This window comes from Empidonax traillii, unplaced genomic scaffold (assembly GCF_003031625.1).
Source record: "Empidonax traillii isolate 1590-97213 ecotype Southwest subspecies unplaced genomic scaffold, ASM303162v1 scaffold43:size1863611, whole genome shotgun sequence".
NCBI classification, from domain to species: Eukaryota; Metazoa; Chordata; class Aves; order Passeriformes; family Tyrannidae; genus Empidonax; species Empidonax traillii.
The window spans coordinates 34,361-49,832 of NW_020955236.1; the positions used below are offsets into that span (position 1 = coordinate 34,361).

Sequence of the window (15,472 nt, forward strand, 5' to 3'; positions counted from 1 at the left end):
CTTCAGCCAGGGAGCTGAGATCAGTCACAGGGTGAGGGAAATACATAATAAACTTTCACCTGCTGCTGCACATGAGCATTTAGATTTTGCCCTCAGTAATGGAGAACACACCTTCCAGAGCTCAGGTGAGTCCCTTTTAGCAAAATTAACATATCACCACCTGCAGCTTCTCATTGCACTGACACAAAGCACATTTTCAGCACATTTTCTTCCACTCCTGTTCACCTGTGACCTTCTCAATGAGCCTACTGTGCATACAAAACTAGCAACAATGTTTTACTTGTCTTGGGCTCTGCACAAGAAAACAGGATAAACCCAGAAGTTTTGTAGTCTATCAGACTTGAATTAAAACGATTAAAATCAGTAACAAATTAAGCTAAAAAGAAGTTATCCCATGACACTCAGTCTAAAGGAAAATAAGACAGTAACAATTGAAACAGAAGTAACATATAATTATATAAAGAATCAATTCATTTTTATTAACTCTTTATCAATGCTGAATGCATTCAACACAGTTGTAAGTACAGTAATATTTCATCCACAAAATTTAAATAGTGCAGGAGACACTGGATGCCAGAGGGTCATACAACTACTGCAACTGTATTTATGAAAAACAAAAACACTGTAGTGCTTCCATTTTACTGTTTTAGTATGCTCATTATTTTTCTCTTTATAAACTGGAAGGATACAGAGCTAGAAAACACTTGTCTTTCACTTTCAATGTGACATTTCATAAAAAAAAGTTACAAAATCCATCAGCTTTTAATAAACACACACACACTGGAATTCCTCAGTTCATCCAACATGGGATCTCTGCCCTAGACCCAATAAAGGACTTCAACCAAGGAAGCAAAATGCCTTCTTCAACTGCAGTTATGTTACTCCAGAGAAGTGACTGCAAAATCCATGGAAATAACCTGGAGTTACCCCAGAAACAAGGAGGCAACCACTCCCTCCCCCTTCTGAGCCCCCAGAAGTCTGCCAACCAAAAGCTTAAAACAATAGGAAGGCTACATCACAAAATGAAGCAGCAATTACCTTCAAGGGTACCGTGAGATATTTCAAGACTGAAATTACTCTGAGTCAAGTCAAATGGGTTTAGTGCATTATGATTTGGCTTTATAAAAACATGTAAATGCACACTACATACAGAACCACTTGCATGTTTCAGGGTTCAAGGAGTTAAAAACCACTGCATATTCCTTACAGGTGACTGAAACACATGGATTGAAAAATGTTGCTAAAAATCCAGTTTAAAAAAAAGAAAGCAAATATTTTATGAAAGAAACAGTCTATCTGCAACCGCAACTATTAGTGCTCCCATTTGATGGGCTGATGTAAATCTAACCAGAAAAGATGCACTCATATATATAAAAATCAAAACAGGCAGGTTTCTCCTTCCAGGCTGGAAAAAAAACCCTCCAAAATATATGGCATATTTAACCAATAAAAGGGAGCTAAGCTTTACCCAAGCCTTTCATAATGCACTTCATGAAATATATTTTTCTTTTAAAAGAACCACTGGTATTAAATAGAGCTTTTTCTTTACATACAGTATTGGTATATACAAAACAAACACAAAACAAAGACAGATGCAAAAAAAAAAAAAACAAACAAGTGATTTTAATAGTCTTGAAGCTCAGGAATATTTTTGTACAGGTCCAAAGCCTCTGGGTTTGAGAAAGCTCCCCGCTGCTCAACTTCTTTCCCTGCTATTATTTGCTTCACAGCTACTTCCACTTTTTTCCCATTTATTGTGTACTGAAAAACAAAACCAGCAAAGATAAAATTATATTTTTTTTTGATATGGCAGCTTTATGGAAATATTCATGAAACCCCACCACCACCCCAGAACTCTATCAAAATTTAGCACAATGCCTTCTCTTCTCTTACATTTGAAGTACTTTCTTCTGAAAAATCACTTGAGGAGTAGGTGGAATTCAAAGAGTTTATATGTCATTTTAGTTTATTACTCCTATTGGTAATACTGTGAGAACACAATCAAGGTCGAATATAAAACAACAAAACCAGATCAGAATCATGGTATAAACACTAAAAATACTTCATGTTTATGTTCTGACACATACAATTTTCAAACAGTTTTGAGTTTTGTATGGGTGGGTTAAAAAACCAAAGCCCAACTGTACTGGGATTTGGGAGAAGGAAACCATGATTTTCTTATCTTAAATGGACAGTCTTTTTCTTTTTCTAATAGGGAAAAGTGAAACTCTGAGCTTAAATGGTCTTCTATAGCTGAATGTTTCAAAACAAACCATAACAAACAAAATGATGTATAACAAACAGAGGCTCCACTTATGTATCACTCAAATTCTATTACATTGCGTTACTCTAAGTAAGGACAATGCAGAACAAAAAGCCCTAGCTCTTATGTTTTTGGGGTCAGAACACTAATTTCTGGCAAGTGAAGTATGGGAAAGAACTACTTCAATGTGAGCAGGAACTGCCAAGGCCCATTTTGGATGATCTCTTCTTTTATAGGCACCAAGGCTTTATTAGCCCTTTCCTTGTGCTGATACCATAGACATTTTGGAGTGTCAAATTGAAAAAAATGACTGTCAAATATCTCCTTAATTTTGTCTGTCTGCTCGGGGCACAGGATACCCACTTGCTTTACTAATGAATCTGCTGATCAAGGAACTCAGGTTGTTCCTGGCCTCCAAGACCACTGAAACTCAACTCCAGGCACCACCATTTTTCACTAGAGATCATTCAGAGCCAAGTTAAATAATCCTCAACTCAATGCACTCTTGCAATATTGACCCTGATGCTAAACTAAACTTTCCCCTTTTAGATCTACTGAAGTCACATGTAATCCAACCCTCCTGAGCCACCTTGATTAATCACTCTTCTTTCATTAAAGCTATTCTTTCTATTACTAAATCACCTCACCACAGTTGTACTATTTCTACCAGAAACCAGTGTCAGGATTAGATTGCATTTGCAAATGAGGATGCAAACATTTCTAAAAGTGGGAGAAGATAGGAGGTTTCCCTTCCAAGCAAACTTTAGAAGATGGGAGACAGCTTTGATCACTTTACCACTGGCACATTTATCTGAAAGGTAATTAAAATTCACTCAATTCTCAATTCAGTCAATGTGTGAACTAATTAATGACCTGAGGAGGCTTTCCTGAGGGGCAGCCCATCACAAACATCTCACTACCATCAACTTTGTGCTGTACATTCAGGTGATTTACACAGTTCACAAGTTCAACATTTCATGCAGAAGGTGAGTTAAAGCCTAGAAAACCTAAACTTCAGAGGATTTTTCTTACACTTTTGAGCCAAGTACTATTTGCCAACAGTGGCCTGAAGCAGAAGTAACTCAGCAGATCAGAATCAGGTCACTGTGTGGAACACAGGCTGGTAGTGTTGAACCCTAAAACACTTTCACAGGGAAACCTACAATGGCAGTAAAAGAGTATCAAGAATATCAAATGATGGAGAACCCAAGTTTATGTGCAAATGGACTTGGGAAATCTACACTCTCCACCCCCATTCCGCTGCTCAGAGCTGTTGAGGAGACTGGAGCATCGGAGAAGACTATAAAAACAGACATTCCAACTAAAGAGTTCACACAATGAGCACTGTAGCAGAACAGCTTCAGAAGACTGAGCGTGCAGAACCCTGAGATAACAAATTTCTCCTCCCACACAAGCACAACAATTTAATTTTAATTACTGTTACAGTTAAGACAGTGATAGAGCTACATTTAAGGAGCTAAACAGATGTAAAAGTGAAATGGTTTACAAAACGATTTTCTGAATTTGCTGAGTGCTCTCAGCTTTCCTAAGGATGTCACTTGTAACAGGAACACAAAAACAAAATAAGCTTGTGGATAGTGAGAGAAACTAATGTTAAATTACCTTTTTAATATTTTCCTTTAAAAGGCTAAGGATATATTACCGAGAAAATGCAACACATTTAAAAAACAAAAAAACACGCTTAGCTGAAAAGGAGATGAAAAGATGTTGCTAGGCAACATAGACAAACTATTTATAAAGCTCGAATACACTTTTGAGATGCTAAAATTTCCATGCATGTGGGTTTGAAGAGCAGTGACAACTGCTCCTTAATTACTATTCAAGGTGACAAAGAAAAAAGTAGGCAGCATTTTTCCTGACATACCGGAATGCCTTTGGTTTCCAGGATGAGGCTGGGAACATGCCTGGCGGAGAGCGCGATCCGGATCGCGTCCTGAATCCTCTTCACCAGGCTCTTGCTGAACGTGTGGTTTGATGCCATCTTCAGGAAGAGGATCACCCTCTCCTCCCCATCTTTGTTGTACTGAGGGACGCAGAGGCTATCAGAAACCTCCTCAAAGGCTTCCACTGAGAAAAAAAAAAAGGGGAAGCCCTCATTAGTATTTGTATTTATGTATCATTCTGGATGCACATTTTTTGTGGTTGTATCATAAAATGTCACCTCCCCTAGAGCAACAAAGGCAAACAAACACCCTGGCTAGATTATCCTACACTGGGCTTCCCCTCTGAGTGCTCTGATTTTAACTCCTGCCCAGGTGAAAACCCAGGTTTAAGGATCATATACATTTAGGTCCATCACAAAAAAAAATTTTGTTAAAATTTTTGGGACAGATAATAAGCTTTTACACTAAGCCATTTTCTTTGGCTTTCCTCACAGTCCCCACCGATGCACAGACAGGAGAATAACATGCCTGATGACACAACAACAAAGAGGCAACAGGTCCTTAAGTCTCAGATTAGCACCTTTGCAGGGGCAGTTTCACCACCTGTCACAACACTGACAGTCTTTGAAGCACAAAGCACAAGCTCAAGAACTGCTTCTTAATTACCAGGTAAAGGTCCAATAAAAACAGTGTCAAGAGCTTGTCTCGGGGAGAAAAAAAGCCTGACAAGTTAAATGTTCTCTTATAAACCTGCAAAATACTATCAGTCTGTAAGGTCTTACTATATGCTCCTTAAGGTGTTGCTTTTGTGTATCTCAGCTGGTCATCTCTCACCCTTCAGATATCTCAGGAAAGCAACCAGCTTCAAGTTCACAACAGCAAATTTTGCTAATGCTACAACACTCTGTATTGTCTTTCATTACTTAATCCTTTCAAGCACTTTATAATGCTTGATTTTCAGATTTAAGGCAACAATGGCATAGCTGAAAGAGGTGGAAAGTCGATTTCATACCTATGTTATAAATTTCAGAACTTCCAAATCTTACTCCATTGGGATTTAATGTACCATCACTGAAAAATCAGACAAACAAAACAAAGAAGCATTAAAATGTGATTACAGTTTGATGAAGAGAAAAAAATTGATGCAATTAACCAAATCTCTCTACATTTCAGGCAGTGAAAGTGCAGCCACATTAGAAACAGAATTGTAAAAGGATTTAATTCAAAAAGGCATTTTGCTCATTAAAATGAAGCTGTACAGAGAACCTCAACATTTTTCATTCATTCAACTTTGTTTCAAACAGCAACTTTGAAATGCAAGCAGAAAGTTTAGCCCCAATTGTGATCTTGAATGTCTAATGATCACTAAAATAGGCACAGCTTAATACCTGACCTTCTATAATTAAGTTTTGCTGTAAAACAAGTCGATGTTAAAGACAAGACCAGAGGGCAATCTCCCAATTCACCACCTTCAATGTGCTGCGCTCTCAACTGAAACTAAGTGATAATTATAAACCACGGAAAGCAGAAAGTCCAACACTGTCTCATGTTCACATATAAAAAAAGTAGTATAGAACTTTGAAATGTAGTCCCTTCCCTCTAATCCCACTGCTCTGATTAATTTAGGAGTTGAAATCCAAAATACTGGATTAAATAAAATATAAAGCTATCAGGTAACACAAAATCATGTACATTATACTCCAAGGTGAAGATCTGCAAATTTTATTGCAAACTTGTTTACTCAAAACACTTCTATCAGAATGCTTTACCTGCGACCCAGCATGACAATTCCTCCAGTCTTGGGATTAATTTTGCAGTAATCACCGTGGGCCCAGACACCTATTAGGGAATGGCAGAGGTTAAGCAGCTGATTTCTTACACATCCAGTCACAGCAGACATTTGTGTAACTCAACTCGCATTAACTTTATAAAATACATACCTAAGTATAATTTATGAGACATAGTTTGAGAACTACCCACAGCAAGTGTAGCAGTATTTACCTACACAAACAATTCACGCTGCATTTACTACAAAGAGCTAGCACACTCAGGAGCAGCTCACACATCAGGATCAAACTCCACATTATCTTCTGATTCTTTGTTTGCGTGACTAAACAGCATCCTTTACGAAGCAGATGAATAGCTCCTCACATTTTGAGCAAACTGGAAGAATCCTCCACAAAGGTAACAATATTCCTACTAGTCTTCCTTGATCCACTTCTTTTATAATGTACAAGTTTTCTGGGCTTGCATAATAGGTCTCAACAATTCCCTAGGGAGCTTATGTGCTTAATTTTCTTGATCCGTGTTAAGGTAAAATCAGATTTGACTTTTCAGGGCTAGAATGACTTCTCTATTACTTTTAAGACTGATTCTGCCGCATGGCCTACTAAAAGCAGAAGTACAAGCCAATTCTACTCAAGCTTTTTCCAGAGAAAAATTCCAACCTCAAATACTTGCACATGCATGTGCAAGTAAGACCATTTCTAACTTAATTGTTACAACCTGAAGCCCATTTACAAAGAAAGACAGCAGAGAGGTTTCAGAGAGAACCTCTGGACCACAGTGATTTCAGTCTAACAACTGTCATACACATTTTTTCTATTTACTGCTGTTAGGCTCACATGCAGACTGCAACTTCCACATTCCCTCAGTTTTCCTGTAAGATTCTCTCCTGCTAAACATCTGACTTCTCTTGTGAATCCACTCTGTATTGCTGCTATTTTTGAAAAAGCTTCCAAGAGACAGTAGCAGGAGATCCTGCTCCTATAAAATCCCTGCCCAGGAGGCAGCAGGGATTTCAGCATCACTGTGCCACATCAGGAGAAGCCCTGGATTAGCAGAGTCCTCCACAATTATTAAGAAGAAAGCCTCTGGCCCACAGTGCCTGTTCCTTTGCTCTGCAGGAGACCATGAATGCAGAATATGCATGTTTGAGGCAGCATATACTTAATCCTCATGCTAATGAGGTAGCAGGTCAGCACTTATCCCTTGGGATTCACTCCTCCAGCTAGGCAGGAGCAGTCTGGCAGAGGTGCAGTAGCACTCATTAATAGCTGATTGCTACCTGACCTATTCAGCACTTCCATTTCACACTCATGCCAAGCAGTCTGTGTCTGCACTGCAGACTGGGAGGCTGTGACAGTCAGATCTGCCTAATGAAAGCAGCAAAATGGGATTAGAGCCTTGCAGAGGTTCTCACTAGTTTGATTTGGATCCATATTCAAAACAAAAGCAGTAGAAAACAGAGTGAGGTATTACAAAACACACTGAGGGGTTCTCACCCTGGGAATCGAAATTCAAAGCTGCACATGCCTGTCACTGAGCAGTAGCAAATAAACCTGTGCCTCACTAGAAACAGCAACACAATATCCAAGGCCCTTCATGACATACCTGGGAATTTTGAAAAATAAGCCTTCCTGTATTTGCTTCCATTCTCATCGTTCCAGAAGTGTGTGGGCTGACAGGGAATAGGCTTCGTACAAACCAGCTCTCCACTTTCACCCCAAACTGGTTTTCCTGTTTACAAAGAAAGAGGCATTTTCAGCATTTCCCTTCTATAAATAACAGGGTACCAAAGCAAAGAGCACCTACAGTTCTCAGTTATTATTACAGCCAGATGCTGGTGTAAGTCTGAGACATGCTGTGATTGCTGGTCTTGGTTTCAACTGGTGTTCAATTACTTAGCTCATCCCTAACTTAACCTCAGTAACTTCAGGAGAGTTACTCTACAGGGTGGAAGCCAGCCTGGCATGCACAGCAACACAGCTAGTGAACACACACACCAAAAGCTGGAATTTGGCCTTGATGTGGTTTAGCAGAGTAATGGATAAGGAAGTACTGCTATCTTCACTGGAGTCCCTTAAAATCCAGATCAGGTGGATCCACAGGCAGCTTTTGTGCAACACATTTCTAAAGTGGAATCACATTAACAACTGACTGTTTACCCATCTGATGAGTGAAAATTAGGGTCATGTAAATACCGTATTTTATAAGCACACATAGTATTTTGAACACTAGTTACCTTCATCATTCCATGCTTCTACAGCCATTCCAAGATTTCTGGCCTGAATTTCTCCTTTGTAAACTGGAACTGCAACATTCTGACCCATGAAACAGGAAATTATATCTGTCCCACCTATAATAAAAGGAGTCCATTTAGAATATACAGAACTTTTTGGAAAAAGCAAACTTGAAAACTACATATGAACTGAAGAACAGTAAACTGCCACCTTCACCAAATGCTTCTGATTCACATTAAGCACCATAAAGCAAACAGTGTTATCTAGGATGTTGTGACTTTTAATAAGAGGTTTCCTTCCTTACTTTACATGTCTATATGTGCATTCCTTTCACGTAGAACTACCCCTTCAGGCACAACTTTTCTCCTTTCAACATTTTCTTTAATCTTGTTTAAGGAAATTTCCACTTATAGGAGACTGAGAAAATAAACAGGCCCTAGTTTACAGACTTAAGATATTTAGAGAATTACTTAGAAATGTTTCCTTGTTTGTTTTGAATAAAGTAACCAGTCAAGCTATTCCACTCAACATTTACTTAGCTTCTATATCTTATTAGCACAGAAAGAAGGGAGCCATGCCTATAGGATGAACTGTTATCTTAAGAAAAATAGATACTGTCAAAGTGCTTACTTAACTGGAATATTTATAGTCTTTCTAGGACTTCAAGAAAGAAGAATTAAGACACAAATCAATCATGTTAGCTTTACTCAAAAATAGGCTTCTGCATTAGAGTCTATTAATGTCTGTAGTAGCAAGTTCTAGATTCAGCACTACTCTTACCGAGCTCAGAGTCTGAGAACTTCAGCAGAATGGTTATACTTTTAAAAAAGAAAAAAAATCAAACTAAACTGAGTTATAAAGTTCTTTGAAAAAGTCAGTCCTTGTTACAAAGCAAAGTGAGGAGTGCTGTGGTGGATCTTATGTGACTATAAGTTGCCTCAGCACTCCTTACAACAAACTGCTCAGCATGGGGGCTTGATATTTCTCTAATTACATAATTTACAAAAAAATCTGTCTGCAGTGCCAATTACTTGGCACAAAAGAACTGAAATGGGAACTCTCCAAGAGATATTTTCTGCTAAAGTCAGCTATTTGCAGAACAGAATGTTCTGCAGGTTAATAGACTCTTTTCTTGATCTCAACCCTGCCACCCCTAAGGACAGCCAGTCAAAACAAATGATCATACTTAAAAAGAGCTGAGGTCCAAAACATCCACCAAAAACCCTTTGGAGTGTATGAGTTTCATTATGGCACAGTGAATTATGCACTAAAAAGACAGTTCATTCCAGTTTAACTATAACCAATCCCAAATGATCCAAGGCTTAAGTTTCCCAAACATACAGCACAAATGAGCAAGGAGGAAATGCACAGGCAATCAAGAGAATTACTGAGATGCTGCAGCATAAAAGCATCACCTGAAATGGATCCCAGGAGGACACTGCTTTTTATGTGTTTGTAGACATACTCATAGCTTTGAGATTTGAGTGGTGATCCTGTAGACAAGATAGTGTGGAGCGTTTGGAGATTGTGTGTTTCACCTTAAAAAGGAGAAAAGCCAACATAGGTTAAGGTATCATTTTTGGAAGGGTTTCAAACTCTTTGTCACTACAACACAGAATAATTACATAAAGGACTGTGGCAAGATACTGGGCCAAAACCAGGAGAGGAAAGGTAGGAGGGAGGACAGGAGGGATGCACTAGCTTTTTGAAGCTTACATGGTTTTAGATTTTTCTCTTCTAGCACAGCCAGCCACTTTGCGCCCGTTCCAAGGATGGTGATCCTAGAGGGAAAAAAAGAGTTTACACATTTTGCATATTTAAAAGTGCTAAGATTCCAAAGATCTGCAATTCCCACAGCAGTAAGAAGGGGCTGTTAGATATTCTGTACGTGGATTAGTCAAACAATGCAGTCTCTTAAAGCTTTCTAAGTGCAAGGCACATCATTCTGAACTATCAAAATTAGTCAGATCACATGTCACTTCTGCAGCTTCAAAACTTTTCATTCTATCTTTAAATATTAAGCAAAGCTTTCCGACCTCATGAAAACATCATTCACTTACATTTACAGGAATTTGTAGCTGCAGAACACTCCAAGGACGTCAGAAAATATTATAATGTTTACTTCATTAACGGGCCATAATTGCCACAAAGCTGTGTAACACAAAGCTGTTGCCTTGGTATACTCTTACACAGAAAAAAAAAAAACTTTGTCATTTCAGTTGGATAAAAAATACTTTACTCTGAGACAGCACTCAGTGATTTTCCAGAGATACCTGTTCAGTTTCCACTGGTGAAACCCTGAACTACAAGTGCCTAAATGAACAGGAAATTTGCCCCAGCTGAACAACTCAATCCTGCCCTTGCAAAGTCTATCTAGAGCTTTGCAATACAATGGAATTAAAACTTGAAACAAAGGCTGTGACTCTTCCTTACTCTATCAATAGAAGTGCTACTTTAATGTTTCTGCTAACATTCAGGAAATCCTCTTCCCTGCCTTCTGCTAATTCATTTTATATTACAGCAATAAACTCACTCAAGAATAAACTCACTCAAGAAAATGTAGAGATAGATGAGGATAAGGGCTACAGTCTGAGTGCACAGAACATGGGCAATACAGACATCAGCAGAGCTTAAAAATGAGATCCTGCTATCTTGGCTTTTACCCCAAAGGCAAGATAGAAGGTAGAACACTTCCAGGCAAGGAGATATTTCAACACTATCAAAAGGGGATGCTTTCCCTTTGCCATTCAGGTGGATGACTCTCAGCTCTCAGGTTACTTGCACAAACACATCGGTGCATAGAGCAACTTACCAGGCACATGGGAACAGCACAACAGAATCACAGAATGCTTTGGGTTGGAAGGAACCTTAAGGTCACCTGGCACCAACCCCTCTGCCATGGGCAGGGAACCTTCCACCACAAGAGCCCACAGGACACTGCTCCTCAGTTACCACGTACCCCGACCATGTGGACCATTTTCACCCTTATGTAATCTCTTACTTTCCTTCCATGCCTCCAATCAGTGCTTATTTTACATTAGAATACAAAATGCTTCTCTATTTTTAATCTTTGACACTTCCTCTCTGGCACACACACAGAGCCAAGTCTCCTATTATTCCCTTCCAAACGCTACAGAACTGCATTCAGTCACCAATCCACTAATTCACTTCAACAGATCATTTAGTGGACGTCCTCTTGAGTGGTTCTTGCCACGCAGTAGGAGATTGCATATTCTTACAGTATCATCAGGGTATCTGGAGGCAAGTGTGGTGCCTCTCCAGAGAAGCAAGGTAGTCTTCACATGTTGAAGCCTTTTTTTAACATATTTAACATATGAGTGAGCTGGGAACAGACTGCATGATGAAGTACCACCCAGATGGCCACCGCTTTTAGCGCCAGATTACAAAAGTGAGACATGCAGACACATTTATCTTCACTCAGATTTGGCATGGAGAAACAATGCTTAAAAATAAGCTGTGTTATTTCTTGATTCTAATTTTTTGCCTGTTGTTCGACCAGGATTTTTTTAGGGGGCGGGGCATGGCTCAAGTTTGTGGGTTTGTTTTGTGCTGTTTCTCTGCTGGAAGCATTTTGACTAGGCATTAACTTTCAGTTATAACAGCCAGAGACAAAATGTCAGTCTTTAAATATTACATGTCACAAGAGACTGTTTAAATTATTAATTATCAGGAATTGGAAAGTGAATCTTTTCCACTCATCCACTTTCTACCACCAAGTTAATTTTAATTATCAATTAAAAATTACACTTATTTTACCAGTAATAGCATTCAAATCTACTGTTTACATCCAGGTGGCAAAATAGGAAAGTTACTAAATAAATAAATAAATAAATAAAGTTCAACCAGTGCACAAATTTAAATGCCACCACAGTGTCTTACAGCTCTTTATGTGGTACCTGCTATTTCTCTAGGCTTCAAGAAAGGGCATTCTGAGCATTTGCAGGCAGAAAAAAAAACAGTATAAAACAATTACAGAACAGCTTGTCAGCAAGAATTAGGCATTATAGACTAAAAAGCAAAATATGAAAATACAAGCAACCCTGCTGAGTCTTTCCAGTCAATTTATGTCTTTAAGCCCAAGTTCTCTATTGAGTCTTATGTTGAGCTGCTTGAAAAAAAAAGGATTCTTATTTACTAAGTTCTGAGTGCTCTGAGAAATTACTCGTCAGATTGCTCCCAATTACTGCCTTTTGAAAAGGCTGCTCTTGAAAACTGACTATTGAACCAGAACTCTTTGTTTGCCTGGAATTCTAATACTTGACTCAAATCTGAAACAGTTAGCTCTTTGTCTCTCCTGCTCTCTCAGAGTGTTTTAGCACAAAATTTTAAAAGTAGTTCCAATCGAGGCTAAGTCAAAAGACAAATCACGTCATGCTGTGTTCGAGTTCCTGACCAAGGGAACAACACCTTTATTGAGGCTGCTTGGATGTGGTCATTGTGACAGAAGCAAATACCATTATCCTTCTATTTAATCTTGTTTACATACCCTAGTCTGTCAGTCAAGTCCCAGAGCACATTTGGTGAGGGAATTAGAGGAGATCCATCATACAGGACCACTGAAGCTCCTGTAGCAAGTGCAGACACCAGCCAATTCCACATCATCCAGCCAGTCTGGAAAAAGAGGAGATACCTACATCAGTTTATCTTCTTCAGCTCTGCTGTTCTGGCAGCTCTAGCACAGGATCAGGAGGGGTGTCTGCTGTCACATGCTGGTAGAGGAGCTACAGGCAACTACAAGAGGGTGGACAGGTTTGGATCTTGGCAGAAGCTGGACCAAGGCATGGTCCCTGCCTTCATGCCAGGGGTACCACCCTCCCCTCCACTTCCCTTGCCTCAAGTTTTCCTGCTGTAAGAAACTGTTTAATACCTGAGTTCGTGCCCATCTCCACTTATTATTATGTCTAACCTTATTATTTAAGAATCAGCAAATAAGGCTGAAGCACTGCTGATCCTCTCACCTGTCCCAAGACTGATCAGCTACACGTTCCTGATGGATGCTCATCTAACTCATCCTTACAAATACCTAATGAGATGGGGATTCCGTGCCTCCCTATACACAGAGCTCCAAAGGCATGAGTCAACAGACCAGACAACTTTGAGACAAGGCAATTACAATGATCCCTCCACAGAGATATTGCAAACTGACTAGCTGTGTTAAAGTTCAGAAAGGAACTCATGAGGAAAGACATGAGCCTTCTCAAACAGCTGCAGTAGTGGGAGTCTTTGGAATCATTTTTCTTTATCACAGCATTAGAAAAAGCACCCCCACCACATACCTGAACTCCTACATAGATCAGGTTTACTCCCTTTCCTTTACAACATTTATAGCTGGGCAGTTTCTTTCCTCCCCATCAAAACAGAGACATAATAGAAATTCTCATCTTCTGTATGATCGAGCCTTGCACAATGGAGGAAATCGGAATCTGATTTGTAGGCAATATTGATGAGGCAGTTTGATCAATAAACCTCACAGGCTGTAAAAATCAATTAGTTTTCCTCACCAGTGAGGTCAGGACCATTTAACATGGGTTTGGCCTTTCATCAGAAAGGTCCCTGTTGCATTTTACTATTTTACCTGAATTTTTTTTCAACTCAGGTAGGACAATCCCTTGCAGAACAAAGATTTAAAATACTTTAAAATCTACTTGTATGAAGAGGTGTCTCATCTTTATAGGAAACACATATTACAGTGTTTTTAGAAATGCCTTAAGCCCCACTTGCCGTTGTGTAGTACATAATCACATCACTGCTGGTCATGTTGCCATGAAGAATGTGTTCCTTCAGGTGCTGTATTAGTGTGCCCTGGAAAGACAGAGAAAGAAAAATACAAGATCGCATAAATGAAAAGCAGAACTCAGGCAGCACATTAAGACTTAAAAATTACTAATATAGTCAATACTTTGCAGGATTAAAGCAAGTATTTCCTTTAACTACAACTGAAGTAAATCCCAGGGCCTATCTACAGCAGCAGCAATTGCATTCCTCATTCTCACATAACTTTTCAGCCTCTCTCATTAGACCTCAGCAATTCCCACTGCACATCACTTTTAATCCATGGAATAAATAACTTCCCTCACTTCCAACTCTACACAGCCATCAGAGTTGCAGAGTAATCCATGCAGACCATAATTTTAAACAGCAGGCTTTTACCAGTCAGATTTTCCAAGATAAGCCCTCTGACAGAGTTTCATTTTCAGTGTTTGGGCAACTGGGAGGAATGAAGGCCTGAGAGCTGCTATAAACTGCAGCAGCTGCCATACATTAGCACTATGTATCCAAATTATCTTATCTATTAACATCTAGGAGACAGAAGACCCAACACTGGAGATCTCTTGTAAGCACTGAAGTGACTAGCAATGTGAAGTGTCTCACTGCTCAGAGCATCAATATTAATAATGTACTTAAATATATTACTTTTCTTTTGTTGGAAATGCTGCTCAAGTACCTTCCTGATCATCGTTAAAGCATAACTTGTTAGGATAAATAAATTTACAGGCTACTTCATTAAGTCACTTCACTGCAGTGGCAAATTAACATGGCTGGTGTTAAAATAAAAAATGGTTCTTGCATTTATGCAAGGAGTTACAGTGAAACTATTAACAGCCTCATAAGCATGAAACAAGATTTACACTGAAAGAAAACAGATTACAGATAAACATTTGAAATGAAAAAGGAGAGTCATAAAACTAACACACGCTTTGGGAGAAAAGGCAGAAAACATTAAATAAAAATAAAGGAGTAAATCTTATTTTCGCTTCACGGCTCAAAGGAATCAGGTCTGAATTCACCTGCTGCTGTTTGAAACACCCTCAGCTGTCACAACGCTGCCACCTAGCTACAGCTACCACCTTCTACAGGGTAAAATTACAAAAACCTTTAGGATTTAGAAACACCATGTCTAACTGAATTGTTAGGGTTGCCGAAAGAATTGCAGGTGTTAACATAATTACTGCATTTACAAAAAAAAAGCGCATTGCCCCTGCAGGAGATTCTGAAAGAGCCACAAGAAATAGCAAAATTAAAAGTCAAATTCAATTAAAATAAATATTGGTTCTCTTTTTTTCTTCATCCAGTTTTGCTACTTCACAGTTTTGGGATCAAAAGGGGATTTTAAAACAATGACTTCAGGTAGAGGCTATGACCTATTCCCCTGCAAAAACCTGTTAAGACTCAGCCTGGAAACAAAAGGTACTGTGGGAGAAGGCAGAGCTGTTTCAACAAGCCTGCGGCCCAAGATGCTCTCTCAAGTTTATTTATAGGGC

General features: G+C 39.0%; 1 protein-coding gene across 1 annotated transcript in view; it reads right to left on the minus strand.

The window, feature by feature from the left end:
- Positions 1 to 453: 453 nt before the first annotated feature.
- The window catches only part of AACS (acetoacetyl-CoA synthetase), a 39,793-nt gene continuing 24,774 nt past the window's right edge, over positions 454 to 15,472 (minus strand). The window contains exons 9-18 of the mRNA XM_027878513.1: positions 13,932 to 14,012; positions 12,697 to 12,821; positions 9,906 to 9,970; positions 9,605 to 9,727; positions 8,192 to 8,305; positions 7,561 to 7,686; positions 5,937 to 6,006; positions 5,180 to 5,238; positions 4,149 to 4,351; positions 454 to 1,761 (exon numbers count right to left, since the gene is read on the minus strand). Of these exons, the coding sequence (XP_027734314.1) occupies positions 1,624 to 1,761; positions 4,149 to 4,351; positions 5,180 to 5,238; positions 5,937 to 6,006; positions 7,561 to 7,686; positions 8,192 to 8,305; positions 9,605 to 9,727; positions 9,906 to 9,970; positions 12,697 to 12,821; positions 13,932 to 14,012 (1,104 nt within the window). The 3' untranslated portion in view covers positions 454 to 1,623. The remainder of the gene's footprint in view (positions 1,762 to 4,148; positions 4,352 to 5,179; positions 5,239 to 5,936; positions 6,007 to 7,560; positions 7,687 to 8,191; positions 8,306 to 9,604; positions 9,728 to 9,905; positions 9,971 to 12,696; positions 12,822 to 13,931; positions 14,013 to 15,472) is intronic.